We start from the raw sequence: 20853 nt of genomic DNA, 5'->3' as shown, positions 1-20853 counted from the left end.
GGCATTCAATTTGTAAAACTTGTCGGATAACGAGAGCTCCTTTGGGAATTCTTCCAAATTTGTCCATTTTCAAAGGATCTTCGAACTATTCTGTGGGATTTAACTCCGCTCTGAGTGAACTGATTTTAAAAATGATAACTTCAAAATACTTTGAAGAGTGAGTGCTTTTATTTAAATTTCATTTAGAAATTGCATTGTTTCAAAAAATGCAGTAAAATCATTATTACAAATGTTGATAATGGAGCACCAGCCAAGCCGCCAGTTCGATTTTGTATGTTTATTGTTTGAGTTTTAACCTACTCATATCCTTATAAGCAATGTAGTGAGATAAAAAACGAGGATGTTGTGAGAGTGAATTCCAATTTATATGGAATGCTCAGCTACTAAAAAAACATAAATATAATTAACTGAATAGTAAGCTTGTCCTTTTATCTTTAAATTTATATTTTGTGGAATCAGACGAAAAGTAAGGGCCCGGAAGGAAATGCAAAGGATGTCTGATCTTGTGGACTCACAAATTTTCTCAAACAAAAATATCTTGTCCAGGTTGTTAGCCGTAGAGATTACAAAAGAGCTTTAGTAATGTGTCATTACATCTGGTAATAAGAAGATAATATATTGATATATTTTCAAGTCTATGGAAAAATATGATGCTAAGTTCTAATATAAGGTTTGGAGATGGACTGTCTTGTCAAGGTTAAAGGCCAAAAATCCAGAGAAGAATTATGACAAGCTCAAGATGTGGGTTCCTATGATAAATTTGGTTTAAAGTTATGCTTAGAAATTGTTTTTTAATGCTCCTTTAATTGGTTAGACTAAGTTAGACTGACTAAGTATAAATAAACATTGCCCAACTGCTGGTGTCATTTTCTCGACTTGCACGTACGCTATAGAACTCAGGTTAGTTTTGTTTCGTAACTAATTAATTATACTTTAATATATTGACATATGAATAAATTTTAAAGACTCGACCTATTGAATTAGTAAGTTTTCAGATTTCAATAGACCCCCCGGTATGTCATTATAGGACATAAGTTGAACATTTTCCAGGATATAGAGTTGTGATATGGATCCAAGATTTAATTATCGGATTTTTCTTTTTAACCATAAAATTGCTTACGATTTACAATACTAGGTATTGCCGGCAAGGATTGTCCTATACACCATCTATATATTCTAATTTTTTTTTCAAATTAAATTTTATGAAAAATTAACTCCCGCACCCTTTACTTTCATACACAATTTAGAAAGAAAAGAGAGAAAAACAAAGAGTAGACTCTATACAGAATGAACAAACAATGAGATTTACTTTAGAGTACAACCCTTTAATTTTCAAAAGTATTATGAAAATGACGAATTTTTTTCTTTTTGATTAAATAAGTATTGTTGTGATTTTCATTTGTAGAACCCTTTTTTCTGTTTACCTAAGAGACAGGGATGAGAAAAGCACTAGAAATAGAAAGGTTAAAAAAACAACAGTTGTAGTTCTTTATTAATTTGATTATTTTACATACAATCTTTCGTTTAATATCAGGGTTATGTTTATGAGTCTGACTCTAACCCCCCGACTCGAGTTATGTGAATTATATGAGTCCAACTATTTCTATTAGACTATTACTTAGTGAGAACGAGAATTATAAGGGAAATTTTCAGAAGTCCTCTACTTATCAACAATAATTAGGATCCAGATTGGAATGGGCATGTTAAAAAGAAACCAAAAATCAACATGCTAACCCTAATAATTTGAAGAATGTATTCTAGGAGAGAAAGAATAATAATGTTCTTGACGTTTTTTTCAGCTGTGACAAGACCGGATTTGCCAGAAATACTCCAATGTCGATCCCTAATTATACTTTGACTCCAACAAACACTTACAATGATAACTTTGCAACAAATCCGTCTTATATGAGCACAAACGAATGTTCAATCAGGGTTTGAATATAATTGAATCTATTTAGGAAAGGATGTGTACAGAGGCACACTGGTTACACTTGGCTATTTTTACTAATTACCCAAAAATGTACGAGGGGGAAACCTTTGGATTTTGGACTCTTTTTTTGTAGAGCCGTTTCCCTATCCTATCTACGTATAACTAACTGATAACGGAAGTATGTGTAAGGCAAAAAAAGTTGTATACATCATGTGCTAAAGAAACATGATAACTTGTCGTCATCTGTAGAATCTCAAGAACATTTAGTAAAAAGCACACAGAGACCATAAATTTACTCACTTTAACAGGTGCGTTTCCCCAGTTTGCTTATAGCCTTAATATTACCCATGTCTTCGTGGAAAATCCAGAATTAGTATTTGTTTTCAAGATTCGAAGGTGTACTAGTGTATCTTTGCATATACATTAATAGACTCGTGGCTCAAGGATTCAAGTACCTTTAATAGTTATGTCTGAGTTTCTTTAGCAAAAAGAGTCTCTCAGCCTGCAGATGAATAATTTTGCCTTTACATAAAAATATTTATTGATCAAATTTGTTTCTTCTAGTGAGTAATTACTTTCGAATTCAGAAGGGGCATTGCTCAACAACAGGTCATAACAACCATTGCTTTCATTTACTCTATCTCTCTATCGTTTAATGGCTGTATTTATGAATAATATTGATAAAGGATAGGGGTAAAGATTTTGAAAGATAGATGGCAATAATGTTGGTAACCCAAATGAAATCGAGATTTTGGGGGAAAGGGCGTATAAGGTAAATTACTTCACCTTAAGAAAGCACATAACTTTTTTTTTGTGGTACTTCACCGCGACCAGTAATTACATTCCTTGTAAATTAATTCCAATATTCTCATTCATAGTATTTCACAGTAAATATATTCCCTGCTAAAATGTATCACCAGAGATGCCAGTCCAATTTTGAAGACGGATATTTTTGTGACGTCATACGGCTTATCTTAGAAGTTTGGTGTAATGCTGTACAGTGTGGGGCGACTAGACGGTACTGGGAATAACTAGTGATGTATGGGAGACAGATATGATTTTTGGTTTTTACGGATAAGAAAGGACGTTATTAAATATCTATATCTGTGAGTATGTATGGAATCCGTAGATATTATTTGTACTTTGGGCCATATAAGTAAATCCCGTCATTGCTCTTATAGTACAATAGACTATCGTCTTGCTCATAAATCAACAATAATAATCCCATTTTCTCTTTTTTGGGGAGGAATACGTGGATCGATAACTAATGTTAATTTTCTTATTAATATAGCAAGCTAGATTGATCATTTTTTGACATACAGGTGCAGCCATCTTTTGGTCAAACAATAATAAACATTTTTTCTTCTCGTCATCATGAGTAAACAACAAGCCAAAAATCAGTACATCTCATATCTCCTAGATGCTGAAGTAAAGGTGGGGAGGATTATGGACATTGTGAAGTACTCCAGGGTCCTGGTTTTAAAGGTGGCCAAAATGAACAATGATGGAGATGATCTGTCCCGGAAAGCAAAAAGTGCAGGGTGCAATTTAAAGAGCGATACAGAGTTCCTGTTCAGCTTGCAGAAGAAGATCAAGAAGGATCCGCTGAATTGTTCGCCAAAGACTTCTCCGGTACTGCTAAAAAAATCAGTAGGCCGACTTGGGATTGTTTTCATACTTGAGAACCCCACGCCACCTTCTGACAGAAGTTATGAAGGCCAGGAGGCATGATAAGTAAAGAGGCAAAGAGTTGAGAACCCTTTCCTCCGAAGAAGTGAACCGACTTACCTTTTCTGTGAAGGGTCTCTTTGTTGAGGGAAACCAACAAAGCTCGAACCACAAATGCTGACCCACTGAAGGCTTTCATAGCGGCTGCATGAGAAAACTTGTCTGAAGAGTTTGTAATCAACTCCTGCAATGCCTTCTGATCACATTTAAAGGCTGCGATTGATGCAGAAGTTGATTATATTGAGTGATCAAGTTTGAAAAGGCCTCACTTACAAGTTTTGTAAAAACTTATTCTTCGAAGTATTTCTAAAGACACTACTCGAGTTCAGATTTTGCTGTCAAACTCTGTAATTAAGCAATAATCCTTGGAACCCTCTCTGTACAGCGCCACAAAGACATATAACTCGTTCAGAAACGTAAAGACTATGCTGTACGAAATATTCAGTCTCAAAATATCCGTACATGAATTTTGCTGAGAATGAAAAGACAAGGACTAAATATACCAAACTATTGCACACCATATATTATCAATAAACAGTTATTGATTAATTACTGTCTATATTTTTAATCCCTTTTCTGTATAATTGAAATGATGGGATATATTGTTGTATAAAAAAAACACACACACAGAAGAGAAAATTCCATATTGAAAAGTAAACTTGACGTATTTACAATATATTAGGATCTATAATAATATTAATAGTCAATTCTATTAAATATTTCATCATTTCTCTCTGTTATAAATTAAATTATATATATAGGTATATATGTTAGTTGTATAAAGTGAGAACGACAATAAATGATTTATTGGCATATACTAAACATAAAAGCAATAGCAATCCCCCCACCCCCCACATCACTTTTTTAATTTGTTATGTTATATATATAACATAATCCTAAAATCTACTGATATAAGTACGAGAGAGGAAAATATATAAAATGTAATTTATATACAATGTTGGTAAACAAAGCGTACCGCGTCAATTAGAGCTCCATTAAGTCATTATTACTTGAAACAAATGTTGCGTAATCAACAAACAACGATGCTAAGGGAAAAGTTCAAGGGAGTACCGATCTTTTTCGCTCAAGGGAGCTTGTCATTAAGTTCAAGAGGCTCATTAATAGCTCTTGACTGGTGTGGTTTCTGAAATAGAAACTAAACAGCACCACAAAGTTATGAATGAGGCTCTAAAGTTTTGGTTTGATGCGAACAATTATTATTAATAATAATTTTTAAAAAAACCCTCAATACCAAATGGAAAAACACAATATTTCACCAACTTATAGATTTGATATTGAAATTTCTATGATAAGAATGTAAACTATAGATCGTAAATTATAATTTCGTTTTAGTCTCTCCAATAAAATCTATCAATAATGATGATTTTTGTGTTAGTTTAAGTGCAATTATGATTGCTTGCGTGATGGGGTCTTAACTAAAGTGCCGGAGAGGCTGTGGTATGTGGTTATTTAAAAAACTAAACTTTGGGTCCTGCTCCATTATACTTTAAAATGATCTTATGGAGGTATCAGAAGACATCCGGTTGAAATTTCAGCTTATACAAGTATACCCTACTTTATTTTAGATTCTGGCTTCCTGTCAATATCCTTCTTTTTCAAAATAGGCAATTACATTGATGTTGCCTTTCACCACCAACTATTTATGTAAGTTTTTAATTGTGACTATCAAGAAAGCAAATACAAGGAAGAAAATGAAAGTCACCTTGAATGCTACACCGCATGTCTCACCCATCCCACTACGAATTGTTCTTCTTATTTCCCAGAGGCAAGTACATGTGTCTCCCTAACGAATACCGAATGTTAGGACATGTTTAAGATTTTGTGCATGTTCTTGGACTTTGGAGAGTAAATGATCAATATTTAAACACATAATTGTGTGTATTTGTGGTATGCTAAAGAAAAATAAAGCAAAAATCATCACGGTAACCTTGACAATTTGGAGAATGTTTTGAAGGAGGGAAGATAGCCTGACATGACGTTTCATTAGATCAGCTACAAGAAGCTATGACGAGGAGAGAGCCGCGAGAAGAAAATAATGAAAGACATTGGCAAGGATGACGTCGATGTTGAGCATCAATGCAACACTGAGTCAAACTAGGATTTATAATTATATATTCTCAACAAATCGTTATGGTTACTCTCCGTCTTTTATGAGTACACAGGAATGTTCAATCATGTTTTGAATATAATTGAATGTAGTAGAGAAGAAAATTTACCCCCTCAGGAGTTTAATAATAATGACAACAGCTGAGGAAGGGAAAATTTATTCTTCCGATTACAAATTCAAAAAAAAAAAAAAAACGGGCCACCTTAAAATTACAGACACTTTACATCACTTATCATTCGAAAGAAAGAAATTAATTAAGCAAGACAAAGGAAGAGAGAGTTGAACTTCTAAAAATGGCTGCTCTTTTCATGTCTAGGGTTTTGAAGGTTTAAGTAACTTGAAAAAACTAATGATTACAATATATTGTAACGAAGGAACTCAACTTGTGAGAAATAGATATTTTTTTAATAAACTTGATTGTAAATTTTTTTTTTTATTTTAAATTTTTCATTATTTAATCTTTTAGAGCGAACACATATTGATTTATCATCAAATTGCCTACATACAAACATTCCCTATGGTGTTGGTACACTACAAAGACTAAAATATCCTTTAAATATATTGAGTGTATCAGATATTTGCTCCATCTTCTATGTAAATTCTTTACTTGTCATACACTTCCTGTATTCATTTTTTTTTTTGAATATTTTATCCAACTGCTATTTTATACAATGAATTAACAGATAAAAAATATGATACTATAAAAGCGTTCAGTTTGTTTACTGATGCTCAAATAATCATACCTAGAGTTTTAAATTATAAGCATTTTCCAGCGTGTGAAGTTTTTTTTGTACTTGGTGATATAAATAGTTTATTTATCACAGTTAGAATCACTATTATATACATCTTGAGGAGAGAAAACTTAAGTATAAAGCACCTACGTGGGAGTGGGATCATAAAAGACTAAGAGTACCACTGAGTATGAATTGTTGGGGATTTTAGGGAGAGGTGTATACAATTGTGCGCGGAAAACAGCCATAGGGAAAACTGCCCGTGGAAGATTGCACGTATTTTTTTCAAACTTGATGATGAATAATAATAGATTATAAATTCGCTTAATATTATTTAGAAAAGATATCTAAACATATTTTGTTTGTTCCATCCCTCATGGGACTAGTATCTTCAAGTATGAGTAATATTATTGAAATACAATTTTCTTGCATTTTTGTAAAATTCAATGCAATCTTCTAAGAAGTGGATTGGGAGGATTGGTAAGGAGGGATGGGGGAGAATAAATAGCTGACGGTCTCTTAAAATAGGGTTGACTACAATCCCCCTGGGATTGGCCAGGGGGTAGAGTGGGATTCGTAAAAATAAGCAGAAATCTGAGGACTTCAAACTATTTTTTGGTATTAGAGGGGTCATTGGATGTATGTTATGCTTTGGCTGTAGTTTTTAAGGATCTAGGGGTACCTGCAAGTACCCCGCGCAACCCTAGGATATGTAACTATTTTTTTATATTAGAAGGATTCCTTGGAAGTATTGGATGAATTGGTGGTGTTTTTTAGCAATCTCAAACAACCTCCGGGCTAATTCGAGGGGCAGAGGGTATTCAATGATATTCTAAGAAGCCCTTAGCTATTTATTCCCCCCCCTCCCCTCCTTACCAATCCTCTCGATCCACTTGTTAGAAGATTGGATTGAACTTAAAAACTCTAAGGAATTTGTATTGTAATATTATTAATCACATTTGAAGGTACTCCCTTGAGTGACGGAACAGGCAAATATGTTTCATTTTTGTAATAATTTATATCAAGCGAATGTATAACGTGTTATTATTCATCATGAAGTTTGAATGAAATACGGCCAAAATCAGAAATAATAGAATATACACCTATATATATAATATATCAGAAATATATACTTACTTTGTAGTTGTATTTTGTCAGAACATAAAAACATTACACATTGAGAAGCAAGTAAGTTAATATAATTATTTCCAAGCATTTGCACCACGCACGAGGTGAAGCAAAGCCCATGTATATAAATTATAAGAAAGGATGTAACTGGTGTAGGAGGGGGTGCTTGAAAGAAATTTAATTAACTTGATATTTAAGATTGAGTTTTTAATATCTTTTTTTTTATTATTAAAAAAAATGGTTATTTTTTTCTTTTGAAATAAGTAGTTTGTATGACTTTTTATCAAACCAGCTACGATATGAAGCAGCAGTCTGTGTATGTACAAAGATAAATAGAAAAAAATCAAGAATAACTAAAAAAAGAAAGCAGTGCCTTTCAAAAGAAAGAGATGTAAAGGCACATAGTATAAAATAATTTTTTGTAAGCTTAAATATTTTTCTATAAATTAAAAAAATAAAAAATATTTGTATCCGTTAAAAAGAAAAACACACACAAAAAAAGAAAGCTTAACCCAAAAAGTTAAATAATATTAACAAAGAATTTTACGCCTATTTTTTTAAAGTATGTTTAAATATATTCATAGGTACATGCACCTAAATTTATCATTTCTCAGAAAATGGGCGTTAAAAAGAATCCTAGGAAATATAAATGTTTTAAATTTTAGAATCCTGTTAGTACATAAATTAGAAATACTGTACAATTTGAGTATTTCTTTTTGATATTTGTGCTGATATAGAGTTTAGAAATTATCATCCGAGACAGAGTTCGTTTTTTGGGTTGATTTTAGGTCTTTATGTATTAAACAAGAATTTTGACACATGGGGTGAAAAAATCCCGGCCTTAACAAAGCAAAGGCAATTTTTAAAATGATGATTATTTTTAAATTCATAAAACAGTTCAAGCCATTGCTAAAGTTGAACGGTATTTTTTTTCATAAATTAAAACAAAAAATTGTTTTTGATCAATTATTTTGTAAATAACAAAATTAGCTTCACACTAAGCTCTAAAACTCATAAACGAAAGAACAAATTAAAAAAAATTTAAATATTAAATTTCTTTGAGAAAAATTTCCAATTTCTACAGATATTCACATAATATTAAATTTTTTGGAAAAAAATTTCTAATTTCTACAGATATTTACATTATATTAAATTTTTTGGAAAATTTTTTCAAAAACTACTTTTCGAATATTAAAATTTTTGGAATTTTTTATTCATAAATTCCTCCAAAAAAATATTTTCGAAAACAAACTAGGAAATTTATATTTCATTTTTTGTAAAAAATTTCAAAAATAAACTTACAAATAAAAAAATTTTTAGAAAATAATTTCAAATATTAAATATATTTGAAAATAATTCCATAAATCTACAACTACATATATATAAAATAATTTGAGAAAAAAAAAAAAAAAAAAAGAATATAAATAAATTTTTTTGTAAATTTCAAATTTATAAAAAGCAAATTTTCTAGTAAAAAGCAAAAATTACTAATTGGGCGGGAGGGAAGGGGAGCTACAGTTCTTTCACCCCACCCTTGCAGTTAATACGTTTCTGCAGTTTATCAGAGTAATCTGAATAGAAAGCCTATAATTAGCTCAAATATGTATATCAACTATGAAATGATGTGAAGGAACATTTGAGATTTTCTATTTTTTTTATTTTATGTATAATAAAAAGTATTTGTTTTCTCTCAAGCCTTTATGTTATAAAAGAGTCTTTTGAATATATATAAGGTTACATTAATGGATATCTTTCCATTGATCCATATTCCGTATATAATATCTACAGATTTAATAAAAATAAAATTCAATCTACCTAAGTAAACCATATGTGTACAAAGAAAAAGAAAAGGTTTATATTGTTGGAATTGATTGACAAGCCTTTCTTTCTTATCACCTTTCCTGATTCAAAATATACATACATACTCTAATAATAGACAAAGATTTTTAAATGTATAAATCCCAAAAAATAAATAAAGAAATATGCTTGAATATTGAATTTAAAGTAAATTCTATGGCATTTATTTTGCAAAAAGAAACATTACAAACATTGAGAAAATGAAATAAATCAATTCCTATTAAGTTTTTAATGTCTATTTGTTACTATGACAATACTTAAACATTATTATATATAATTATTGTTATTGTATTGACAAATTATTTAATGTTTTTGTATGTTAAAGGCAGTGGTTCTCAAATTGGGGTATGAATACCTTTTGGGGTACTTAAAGGCACTCCAGGAGGTACTTGTGAATTTGAAAGAATATTTATAAGTACTACATAACTAAGGGTGGGATGGAGGGGCTGTACCCCCCTCCCCCAAATTAAGGATCAATTGTTTTTTACTACAAAATCTAATATTTGATTTTTTTTCCAAAAATTTAATATTTATTGAAATTTAATTTAGTTTTTCGTGAATAGCTAGGGATTTTTAAATATTTAATAGTTGAATTTTAAGAGCAGCATTTGCATTTGTCCCTTGTGTAATTTTTGAGCCCCACATTTAACCTGGTAAGTCAAAAAGTTCCGGAACTTTGGACTTATAGATAATTGCTTTGATATTTCCTGGTTATTTAATGCAACTATTCGTGGAAATGAGAAGATTTGTTCCATTGTGGGATCCCTCACTACTGTGTTTCAGTGTTTCTTACTTATCTGGGAAACAAGTGGTGTTAACTGTGGAGGCACAATATAAAATATTCTATTAAATATTAGAGTAATGAATATTTAATAAGGACAAAAAAACAACCTCAGAACGTCACAAGCCATCCGCTTACCCTTTTAAAGGACTGACAAATGACACTAGACTGGTCTTTTCACGTAGATAAAGTCATAGCACTAACTCCAATTATTTTTTTTGCAGAGTTACCTTATTAATACAAAATTGTACACTATATTTTGTTGTCAGCTGCCGAGTTTCTGCTTACTTTCCCTAATCAGTCTTCTGAAAGTTGATTAGGCGTATTGAAATTAACTCTTGTTAAGAGGAAAATAAGTTTCAATTAGTTAATCATTCAATAATTATTCCATAGATCAGGGATTCTCAACCTTTATTAGTGATGTACCACTTGTAAAATATTTATTTAACCCAAGTATCCCCTTATCAACACAAATTTTTTTGAGCTACATCAGGATTTTAAGAGGTGGTTGATTTTTGGATACAAATTAAATTAAAATGGACAGCTATTAACAAATTTTTTTTTTTTTAAATGACCATATCTATTCTAAAAAACTAAAGTTTTTTAAACAAAAATTGAAAACCCACTGTTGTTGACAAATAAGGAAATTTTTTGGAAAATAATTTCAAATATGAATTTTTTTGGAGGAAAAATTATAAATCCATGACAATTCACAAAGAATTAAATTAAATAACAATTTTTAAATTTTACAAAAAAAAAAAAAATCAAACATGACATTTTCTAGTTTAAAAATAAAACTTCCGTAGTTTGGCAGGGGTGCTTTTGCGGACGACCTGAGCTATGTAAAACATAGAAAATATTCTTTCAAAATCGCAAGTTCCCTCAGGAGTGCTTTCGAGTACCCCAAAGGGGTATGTGTACGTCCATTTTAGAACCACTTCTAAACAGACTCGTTTTTTTCTCGATTTGGTCCTCACGTATTGTTTATAGACCAAAAACAACGAAACTAATTACCAACTGAATTTTTGGGCTTATTTCTCTTTCTTTTTGAAAGATAATGGAGAACATGCTTTGGAGAAATTATTCTTTCAAACTCAATATACACAATTTCCATACTCTCTCGCTCCTAGAAAAGGACATACACATGATGAAAATTGACTTCAAAGACAATTTCTAGGTCAGATGGAGTCATTGTATTACGATAACCTAGGCTTATACTACTTAATCAGTGCACCTCCATCTCACCAATTAAAGTAACCATTTAAAATGTATAAATATGCTCTTAAACTCTTGTTAACAAGATGACTGTTGAAACAAAGAGCAACTTTAATGGTCGACAAACTTAACAAACCTTGGTAATTAATAAAACTGATGTTCGATTTTTTACTTAATGTAATCTTAGCAGTGAGGCAAACTTTGTGTCGAAATCTTTGCAGTCATAACAGGTTAATTAATGAATTACTCCAAGTGTGATGATAACTGAGTGTTTGAAGCGTTTTCTGTCTACAAAAGGTGGAAAAAAATTAATTTTCTGTTCCTCATTTTTTCTGATTGTCTAATATAAAATATCCTAGCAAATATTAAAATTTCTACGAATTTTTATTTTTCCGATTTGTTATCAACATCTCAAGTGCTGCTGGAGTTGAACATGAAATTTAAAAGATTTGTCAAAATACAAAATTTTGTTTACTCTAGTAATTTAACTTCCCAACGAAAAACTTTTCTTGTGAATGTAGATTTTAAGTATATATCATTTCATTTATACTTTCATGCTCATTCTAACAATTAAAGTTGTGCAGTTCAAAGTTGCATGAAAATAAGTATGTACTTTTATCATTCTTTTCATCAAGATGAAAAAAAAGGGATATGCATTTTCTTAAGGAATGATGTATATGTAAAATAATTATGAATATAATTAATATTGGTTGAGATTTTAATGAATTACATATAATGAAATGAAGGTTCAATTTAATTTCTTCATCATTAAAAAACTCAAAACAATGATAAATTATCTATTGTTATACATATAAAATGTTTTAGTTCATAAAAGGCTAAACATTTAATTGACATACTATTTCGCCAACTAGAATAGTAAAGTGCAAACCTCAGCCTCAAAATTATAATTCATTAGAGTCATGCATCTTGATTAGTTTCAAGTTTATCTTTGATATTACGTTTTGAACGTTCCTTGTGATCATGACCTTTGACCATGACATCGAAAAATTGAATGGGCTATTACTGTGTTAACATACATATGGACTGCATCATATATAAAGTACTCATGAGTAAAATTAATTTTTCTTGTAGAAATTTCCATTTTATTTATTTACTATAAATACTAACTGCCAAATAGTTTATAGGCGTACTTTAGCCAATTATGGGATTTATATACTACTTGTTGAAACCCAGTGATATACACAATATAACGTATTGGTAAAACAAATGAATTCAATCATTGCAACCTTTCAAAGAAAAGCAACGCTACGTTAGTTATATTTTATAATTGGAGTAGGAAGATACGTCTCTTTTAATTTATCATTAGGAATTTTAAGAAGATGAAAGGTTCCATTATATGGAGTAGGCTCCGAGTTCATTTCTTATTGAGTATCGGAGGAAGGGATTCTCGGACTCTATATCAGAGACAATATAAATTTCTTAAATCAAATAAAAGTTCCAAAATATAGCTAAACTTCTTGGATATCTTAACCCTCCCTTAGAAAACCTCTTTTTTACACAGTTTGTGAACTGGGGAATAATTTAAACATTGTAACATTTAAAAAAATTATTTTATCAATCAAAATTCTAAAAATACATCTGTGAGGCATTGTTAAAAATATATTCGGTAATTCAAATGTTAATTTTAACCCTATTTGTTGAAGGTCTCAACAAGATATAATATATTATTATTCTAGCTAAAATATAACACTTTCAATTTGAACAAAAATATTAGTTAAAAAAAAAAATATTGATTACAAAATAAGTTATTGATCAATTTGGAAGAGGTTGCGTGTGATAAATAAAAAATAAAAATCTGTTTCAGATATATACTAAACAGTGTTGCTCTGTGGTAAAAAGAATTAATGATATTTATATAAAAGTTAAACTAAGGAAGGGGTTTCCTACAAGTTTGACAACAAGGCCTATACTTAACTGAAATATTTATCCCTTTTCTTATCTTTCTTCCAGATTTTTTTTATGTTGACGCACACCACATACAGCATAAGTATTTTTTAAATATTAAGTTGTTGAATCAGCGATTAATAATGAAAACAAATTGATGTTGCTCTTTCAATGAAAAAAAGTTTACATTTGCAAATAATATAGAAATCAATTATAATATATTTTTTGATATATCATAAAATCGATGAAACAAGAAATTGAATCAAAACTTAATTAATCTTTGATTAATGTCTGATTAAATATTGATTTTCAAAAAGGATGTCTCATTAAATTTTACATGAGTATGTTATTTCTTTCCAAATTTTCATTCTAATTTTTATATTTTACATATGTTTGACTTACCATGGAGTGTTGCAGTTGTGAGTAAGTGTCAAGGATCTTGCTCCAAGACGATGAAACATTCGTAAAACAGCGAGACTTGTTCCTATAGAATGACCAGACTCAACGGTAATTAAACTGGCTATTTTTCCTTCGCCATGTGCTCGAATTAATTCTGCAAAAAATGAAATTATAAGAGTTAAAAGAATGACAGTTGATTAATTCCCTTCTCTGAAATTGAAGCATTAGTCTAAACAAGAAATGTAAGATATTTTTTAAAAATAATAAATTTATTTCTCTAACGATACAAAAATTTAAAATCCTATTACAGTTTTCATGAATAGTTCCTATAAAAAAATGTCCAAAATCGTAGCAAAGGACGGAAAGTTCATAGGTTGTTCGTCCAACTTAGCTTTGGAGATGAATTATTCCTTCTATGGAGGTTAAAAAAATAAGCTTTCCTATAGCATATTGAAGACTCTCTTCATATAATTTTCAATTAATTTTCCCTCTAACAAGTTCGAGGGGAATAAAGGAATAGAGGGAATGTCTAATTCTTTCTGGTTGATGGTGTATCTACTAGACATGGGCTGATGTACAAATATTTTCCAACCTGATGTGTTACAAGGAATCAAATGTGCCCGATTCTCTAATATACTTTTTTTTCCTCGCAATTGGTTTGATTGGTTTTCCAAACAATTTATACCCTGTTTTTCAAGAACCTTTAATTTGTAGCTTTCCAATGACAAGATATCTCTAGCATACATGTTAGAGACAACTTTATACAGATAACAAATACTTGAGTTGTAAAGTACGGATTTATTCATTTGATCCCGGTTTTATAATGTTTACAAGATGGCCGTCTAAATGGGAATATATTTGAGAGGTATTAGTAATGATTCAATCTTATCTTGGTTTTTTTTTACCTAATGTAAAGTATAATGACCAAGAAGTCAAGCTTTGTGTTAGACTCTTTATTAGAAGTAAAAAATTCGTAACAGCTGCATTCATTAATGTATCTAAGTATGATTACTCTGTGTATTGATATTTAAACATTCCTTGGCTACAAAAAAGTTGAGGAACAAATAATTTCCCTTCCTTACATTTTTCTGATTGCATCATTTGAAATATCAGAGGAGTAAATTTCGAAATTTCCAAAAATTATCTCCGTTACTGAAATGGGGTGATCTGCCCAATAAATCTATTTTCCAATAAATCAATCAACGTTTAGAAGTTATCATAGATGTAACAGTTTGAGGTGGCAAAGTTACTACAGCTGCCACAAAAATCCATGACTTATCATTTTGTAATTGATCTACTCATACAGCTACAGTTGTTTAAAATGTGAATTTAACGCGTGCGATATTTTTTCCGCTAGGCAATCTAAAAAGTGTTTTTCATTTTCTAAAGCAGTTATAATTATTCATTCAGCTTTGAAGATATGTTCAATCTAGCCTTAGGACCGGTCATATTGATACAAGTCCTTAGAATTTTACCTATGAATGTCGATGGTTATTAGTCTAAATAAGTTAAAGGAGACATATATAAGGAGCACGGCACATATCTTGCAAAACATATTTTGTCTGTTTTCATTATAGTGTAATATCATACGATCATATTACATTTTTGCTTAGTTATATAATTTATATCATTCTTTAAATAACTAAATAATGAAAAGGAAGAAAACGCTCTCAATGATGTCTCAGGGGATCGATTTTACTTCTTAAAGATCTGGTAAGTGGGATCAGACTATACTGGACCTAAAAAAGAATCAACACGACACTTAAACATTAATACGAGAGTGGGTTGAAAAGTTCCTGACCTAACACAGTTGCAATACTTTTTTTTTTGAATTTTTATTTTTCAACATAGTCACCTTCTAAGTCCACACTCTGTAACCTGCCTAAATAGTATTCACTGTTTTTTTCAGCAAAATAAATGTGCTCAAACACTTCTCTATTACTCCGAGTTGGAGTGACTTAGTTTCACTTTAACAAATCAAGAATTTAATACCAAATCGATCCTCAATTTTGTTCATATTCACAAAAAAACTTACATCAACTCACTTAAACGACTGTTCCATCATAACTGCCAGACCAAAGTGGTTGAAACTTTGGTGGGTAGGTGTCAACAGATGCTAGAAAGATGTGACTAGCTTTTATTTTCAAGTACTGTCTTCTTTACGTTGAGTTCGGAATCTTTTCTGACCCCCTTCAAAAATTATATGATAAATTTGCTTAAAAGTAAACCTTGGTGTAGAGAACGGATGAGAAAGTTGGGGAATAGGATTGAGTGATGCGAAGACACCAAAAAGACGGGTACCCTACATATATATTGTTTTTGTGCTTGTTTTCTATGGTGGGAAAAACAATTGAAAACCTACACTTACTCATAGAAATTACTTCATTGCCCTATTTTACAATTAGACTACATAAATCAGAAGTTAATTCAATCTTCCTGATTTTTCTTTTTTCGGAAGAAACCGTAAAATCGTAAAAAAAAGATTTTTTCTCATGAGAGGAAACTTGAGGTCTCAACATTTTAATAATTTATAGAAGAAATTGATGGGGGTCTCTGTTGAGGTAAAGCAAATAATAGAGACTCATAAGTTAATATGGAGTTGGACAGCTCAAAACTGGTAACTCTTTTTAATCTCAGAGTCCTTCACAAGACTTCAAGGTGGGACCTGAGATACGTAATGACGGTCTTCGAAGCTTTCAAAGTTCTAAGTACCTTGTCTGTTCCTAAAGAGCACCTGCTGTCGGGAATTAAACTGCTAGAAAAGCTATACGGGAAAATATTGGTCGAGACAGTGAAAAAGTATGTTTCCAAGTGTAACACCAGACAGACAAGTATACAGTGTAGTACAGTTGAAAAAAACAAACATTACAATGAAGTTATATATCGATGCTTTCGAAATTCCTAAAATATAACATATAATATTTGGAAAATAAATTTCATTTATTCATGCTTTTAAATAATTTCTATATTAAAGTATTACAGTTTATCCGAGGAAAAACTTTATTTTTAATAGTTATACTGACATCTGCTTCATAGACATCACATCCAATTTTAAAGAAAAAATAATGTACCTAAACCTTCAGACAAGAACAATTGTATCCCCTTTAACAAAATAAATAATTAAAAAACTTACCGTCAGAAGTGCGAACAAGTTTCAATTGTGAATATTGATCAGATAAGCGCTTGATGAGATCAATTTGCTCAAGTGTCACCTGGATGGCATCCTTGTGCTGTGCTCCACATGGTGCATACGCAACCCAGAGCTGAAAAAAATAGAAATTTATTATTATACTTGATGAAATCATTGGCCTTAATTGATAGAAATGTAGGTATGTCCCGGCAACACAAAATCCAGATAAAATGATTTTTCTCAATATTAGGATGGATTACATTTGTATTATTCAACAAACTATCAACACAATATTTTTAATATCCCTTAGATTTTTTTTTTTGTAAACAGCATTTAAAGTAACCAAAATTGATTGTTCAAATGAAAGAATAAATTTATTTGAAATAACCTCATCTGAGTAAATATATCCTTTGATCATATAAAGGTTTCAACATATGGATAAAAATCTTAATTATATTAACCCAACCTACAAACTTGAATACAATGCCTATAATTACCTACAGTATGTCTATGAAGTATTTAGCTGTATGTATATATGCTTAAAAAAATAAATATAGACTTTCTCATCTTCGTTTATTTTTGTTCAAAATGGTTTTTAGGTTAAGGTACCACATATTTTAAAATTACTTTATATGCGAGTAATAGAAAACATCTTTAATAACATATATAATCTTAAGTTTATTTGTTAAAACAAAAGTTACCTATAAGCAAATATCAAAAATTTGACTATGGAGTAAGAATTTGAACAAAAATAAACAGCCAATCAGGGCTTTATATATTAAAAAAATACTTTAGATTCCCTACAGTTTGAAAAGTTGTATTTTACACCTGAAAAAGGGTTATAAGCAGGAAATAAAGGCTGCTTATGTAAATTTAAAAAATATAATAAACCCATGATCATATGATCTCTCTGTTTGGGCAGCATATACACTTTATTAAGCTGTTTAATTGTACGTTTTGCCTCTCTTGGACAGTCAGACAAATGTTCATTTAAAACCCTACCAATTATAATAAAATCTAATAGTATTTGAAAATGTAAAGTCTGTTGTTGACTCCATAGCGGTGTTTTGGCTACTAAGTGAAACATTTGTACACATACTTCACCCAAAAACAAAACAAAAAAATACATTGCGCAATAAAAGATACTTTACATTTTCTAAGGCAGAACGCAGATGTGCTGTTGTGATGATTTTCGTGAACAGTATTCTCTATATTAGCAATGATGAGGTCTCACAGAAGACGGGGATCAACAGAAGAAGAAGAGTTGCTGAGTTGAGGAAGGTCCTGAGGACGACCAAGGATCCCAGGGAAGTAATTCCAATCATTGAAAGATAATTATCGTAGCTCCCCCGAGCTGTAACTGATTAATTATTTTGTCTTGAGCTAACTTGAGTCAAAGGTAAACAAAGGTCATCATCACATCACAAAGAAGTCCCCAATGGACTTTATTTTCATTGAATTCAAATAATTTAGATCAGGCTCACGTTTCCAGGGCTTATGAGTATGGTTCAATACGTGTCTCTAGGCTGTTATTGAGACTACTCGAGGCAAAGTTGAGGAATCAAAGGAGGATGGATTCCGTAGATAGTTTGTGAAAGTACAAACACATAAATCGATATTTCTTCTTTTAAAACAGGTTAGCTTTTTATTACTGTAGGTTTGTGTATTTCCTACAGATCATCTTCAAAAGCTTACCTATTTTAGGCTTTTGGATCTCCTTGGGCTGACTTTTATAGGCTCAAACTAATAATTAATTATCGTAATATTAAGTATTTATCTATAAATGGGTTTAAGACTATAATTCTTAGAAATTAAGCTTATGTGATCAACAATTCTATTCAAATCAGTTTCTATTATTTGTCAGTATAGTGAATGTATCAAGTAATGTCGAGCTTATGTAGCAAATGTGTTGGGTCAGGTTAGAGGGAGGGAAATATTTCCGGTTGAGATTTGTTGCTCTATTTTCTTTGACTCCCAGGAGTGTTTAATTATTTAGACTAAGGAAATCCAACCGTATAAGAGCCTTGAAAAACAAGTTCAACAAAAATATATTGATTCTATTGATTTATAAGTAAAAAAATACAACAACTTCAAATATCGCATGAATAACAATCATTTTATATAAACTTTTTCCAACTTTTAGTTATATGTAGATTAAAATACTCTAATAATAATTATTATTTTGTCATGTATATGTCTTGAAGCAATGGTATTTGCGTGTTTGTGCCATTCATAAAACAACTTTAAGTAATACTATTTTTTTGGAATTATGGTTTTAAATAGATTTATCAACAGTGCGTTCTAAAAAAACGTGGAAAATTGATGTGACCATTAAAGTAGGTAACTTGAAAACCCTACTAAGTCTAAAATGCTGAGGCATTAATGGACGGTCAGAAAGACTCAAACTTACGACCTTTTCTTAACTCCATTTCTTTTGTCAGCTTGTACTCAAGATTCTTGCAACATCTTCAGCTTTACACATGTCCTTTGTGATCATTAGCCAAGAGAGCTGCAACACATTCACGCTTTATTTTCATTTTTGCTCATCACGATTTCAGGTGAGGCACCTCTTTTGAATAAACTCAGGCTTTAACAGCTATACCGAGGGGTCCATTGAAATCTCAACGCTTACTAATTTAATAATTAATGAAGATTGAGTGATGAAAATTAATTCATATTTTCATATATCGAAGTATAAACAATTAGTTACGAACCAATTTAAACTTAAGCGCTCTAGCTTATGCAAAAGTTGAGAAAATGACTCTTGAACCTGATTGGTGAATTTCCATTACTGCAATCGAAATAGTTGTTCTCCTCCAGGACCACCTTCGACGTCATCAGCAAGTCCAAAACGTTGGAGATGAAGAAGTACTCTATCAGTAAAACAATGGAGATGAAGAAGTACTCTGTCAAAAAGGCCAAAATAGACTCAAGTTAGTGAAGGAAAATATCCCAAGCCCCCTCGACCTCACAAGTCATTGAGAGTCCATGCAATAAATCTTGGGGTTTCACACCATACTATTAAGAGAGCTATCAAAAACGTGGATAGAAAGTGCCTTGTGAGGGTGGAGAGGCCACTTTTGACACCAGCAATGAAAGAAAGAGGAGATTTCCTCTGAAAGACTTTTGCAAGAGTTTTGAATGTGTCTTTTGAGTTCTTCTGAAAAACAAATCGTAATAATACAATGAATGTGTATTGACGCTTATTGTATCATGCAACATATCCCCAAGAATGAACGGGGAAAACGGCCCAAAATCTTTTGCTAGTTCGTCAATTTTTTGTAGCTCTATGGAACTATTGTTCAATGATTCTTGGTAATTATTTGCAACTTACCAATAGGAGGTTCTTATTCAAACAATCATTACACTAATTAGGAGAAATAATCCGACAAATCAAAAGCTGAAAACAAAATATAATGTATAGTTTTGAGTTGGTTAGATAACACCGACACGTCGACAGATGATAAAAGACAGAATCGTGCTATTTATGTACTGTGGAGTATTTGTTTTGTTACGTTGATCTCTCAAAATATAATAGCGTCTAGCTGTGACTATATAAAGCAATTTTAATCAAAAAAATTCCTGTAATCCTTGTGATTAACAAATAGGAGCAAAAACATAACTTTAGGTCATAGTAGCTCTTGTGTTCTGTCCCAACTCTCAACCAACTCGTGTCTTAATAAAAATTAGTATGTTGTGACAACTGTATATTAAATTCTACTAGTTTTTGCCATAGGGGGCTGAATATTTGAATCTACTACAGCCACACTATGCCAATTCAAATCCATTTTTCATGCTTCAGCAAAAATTTAGTATCAAAATCTGTAAGACACAAATACATGCAACAAAGAAATAAAAATGTGTGTAAAGCCACTTCAATTAAAAGTTATTTTATTCTAATCCCCCCATCCATTCATTGTC

General features: G+C 30.9%; 1 protein-coding gene across 1 annotated transcript in view; it reads right to left on the bottom strand.

Moving 5' to 3' along the window:
- LOC121130504 (uncharacterized) overlaps positions 1-20853 on the bottom strand; it is a 287422-nt gene that overhangs the window by 66909 nt on the left and 199660 nt on the right. Inside the window, exons 7-8 of the mRNA XM_071893689.1 lie at positions 16936-17065; positions 13806-13956 (exon numbers count right to left, since the gene is read on the bottom strand). Of these exons, the coding sequence (XP_071749790.1) occupies positions 13806-13956; positions 16936-17065 (281 nt within the window). The remainder of the gene's footprint in view (positions 1-13805; positions 13957-16935; positions 17066-20853) is intronic.

Source organism: Lepeophtheirus salmonis, chromosome Z (genome assembly GCF_016086655.4).
Source record: "Lepeophtheirus salmonis chromosome Z, UVic_Lsal_1.4, whole genome shotgun sequence".
NCBI lineage: Eukaryota > Metazoa > Arthropoda > Copepoda > Siphonostomatoida > Caligidae > Lepeophtheirus > Lepeophtheirus salmonis.
This window is presented reverse-complemented; position numbering and strand designations above follow the sequence as displayed.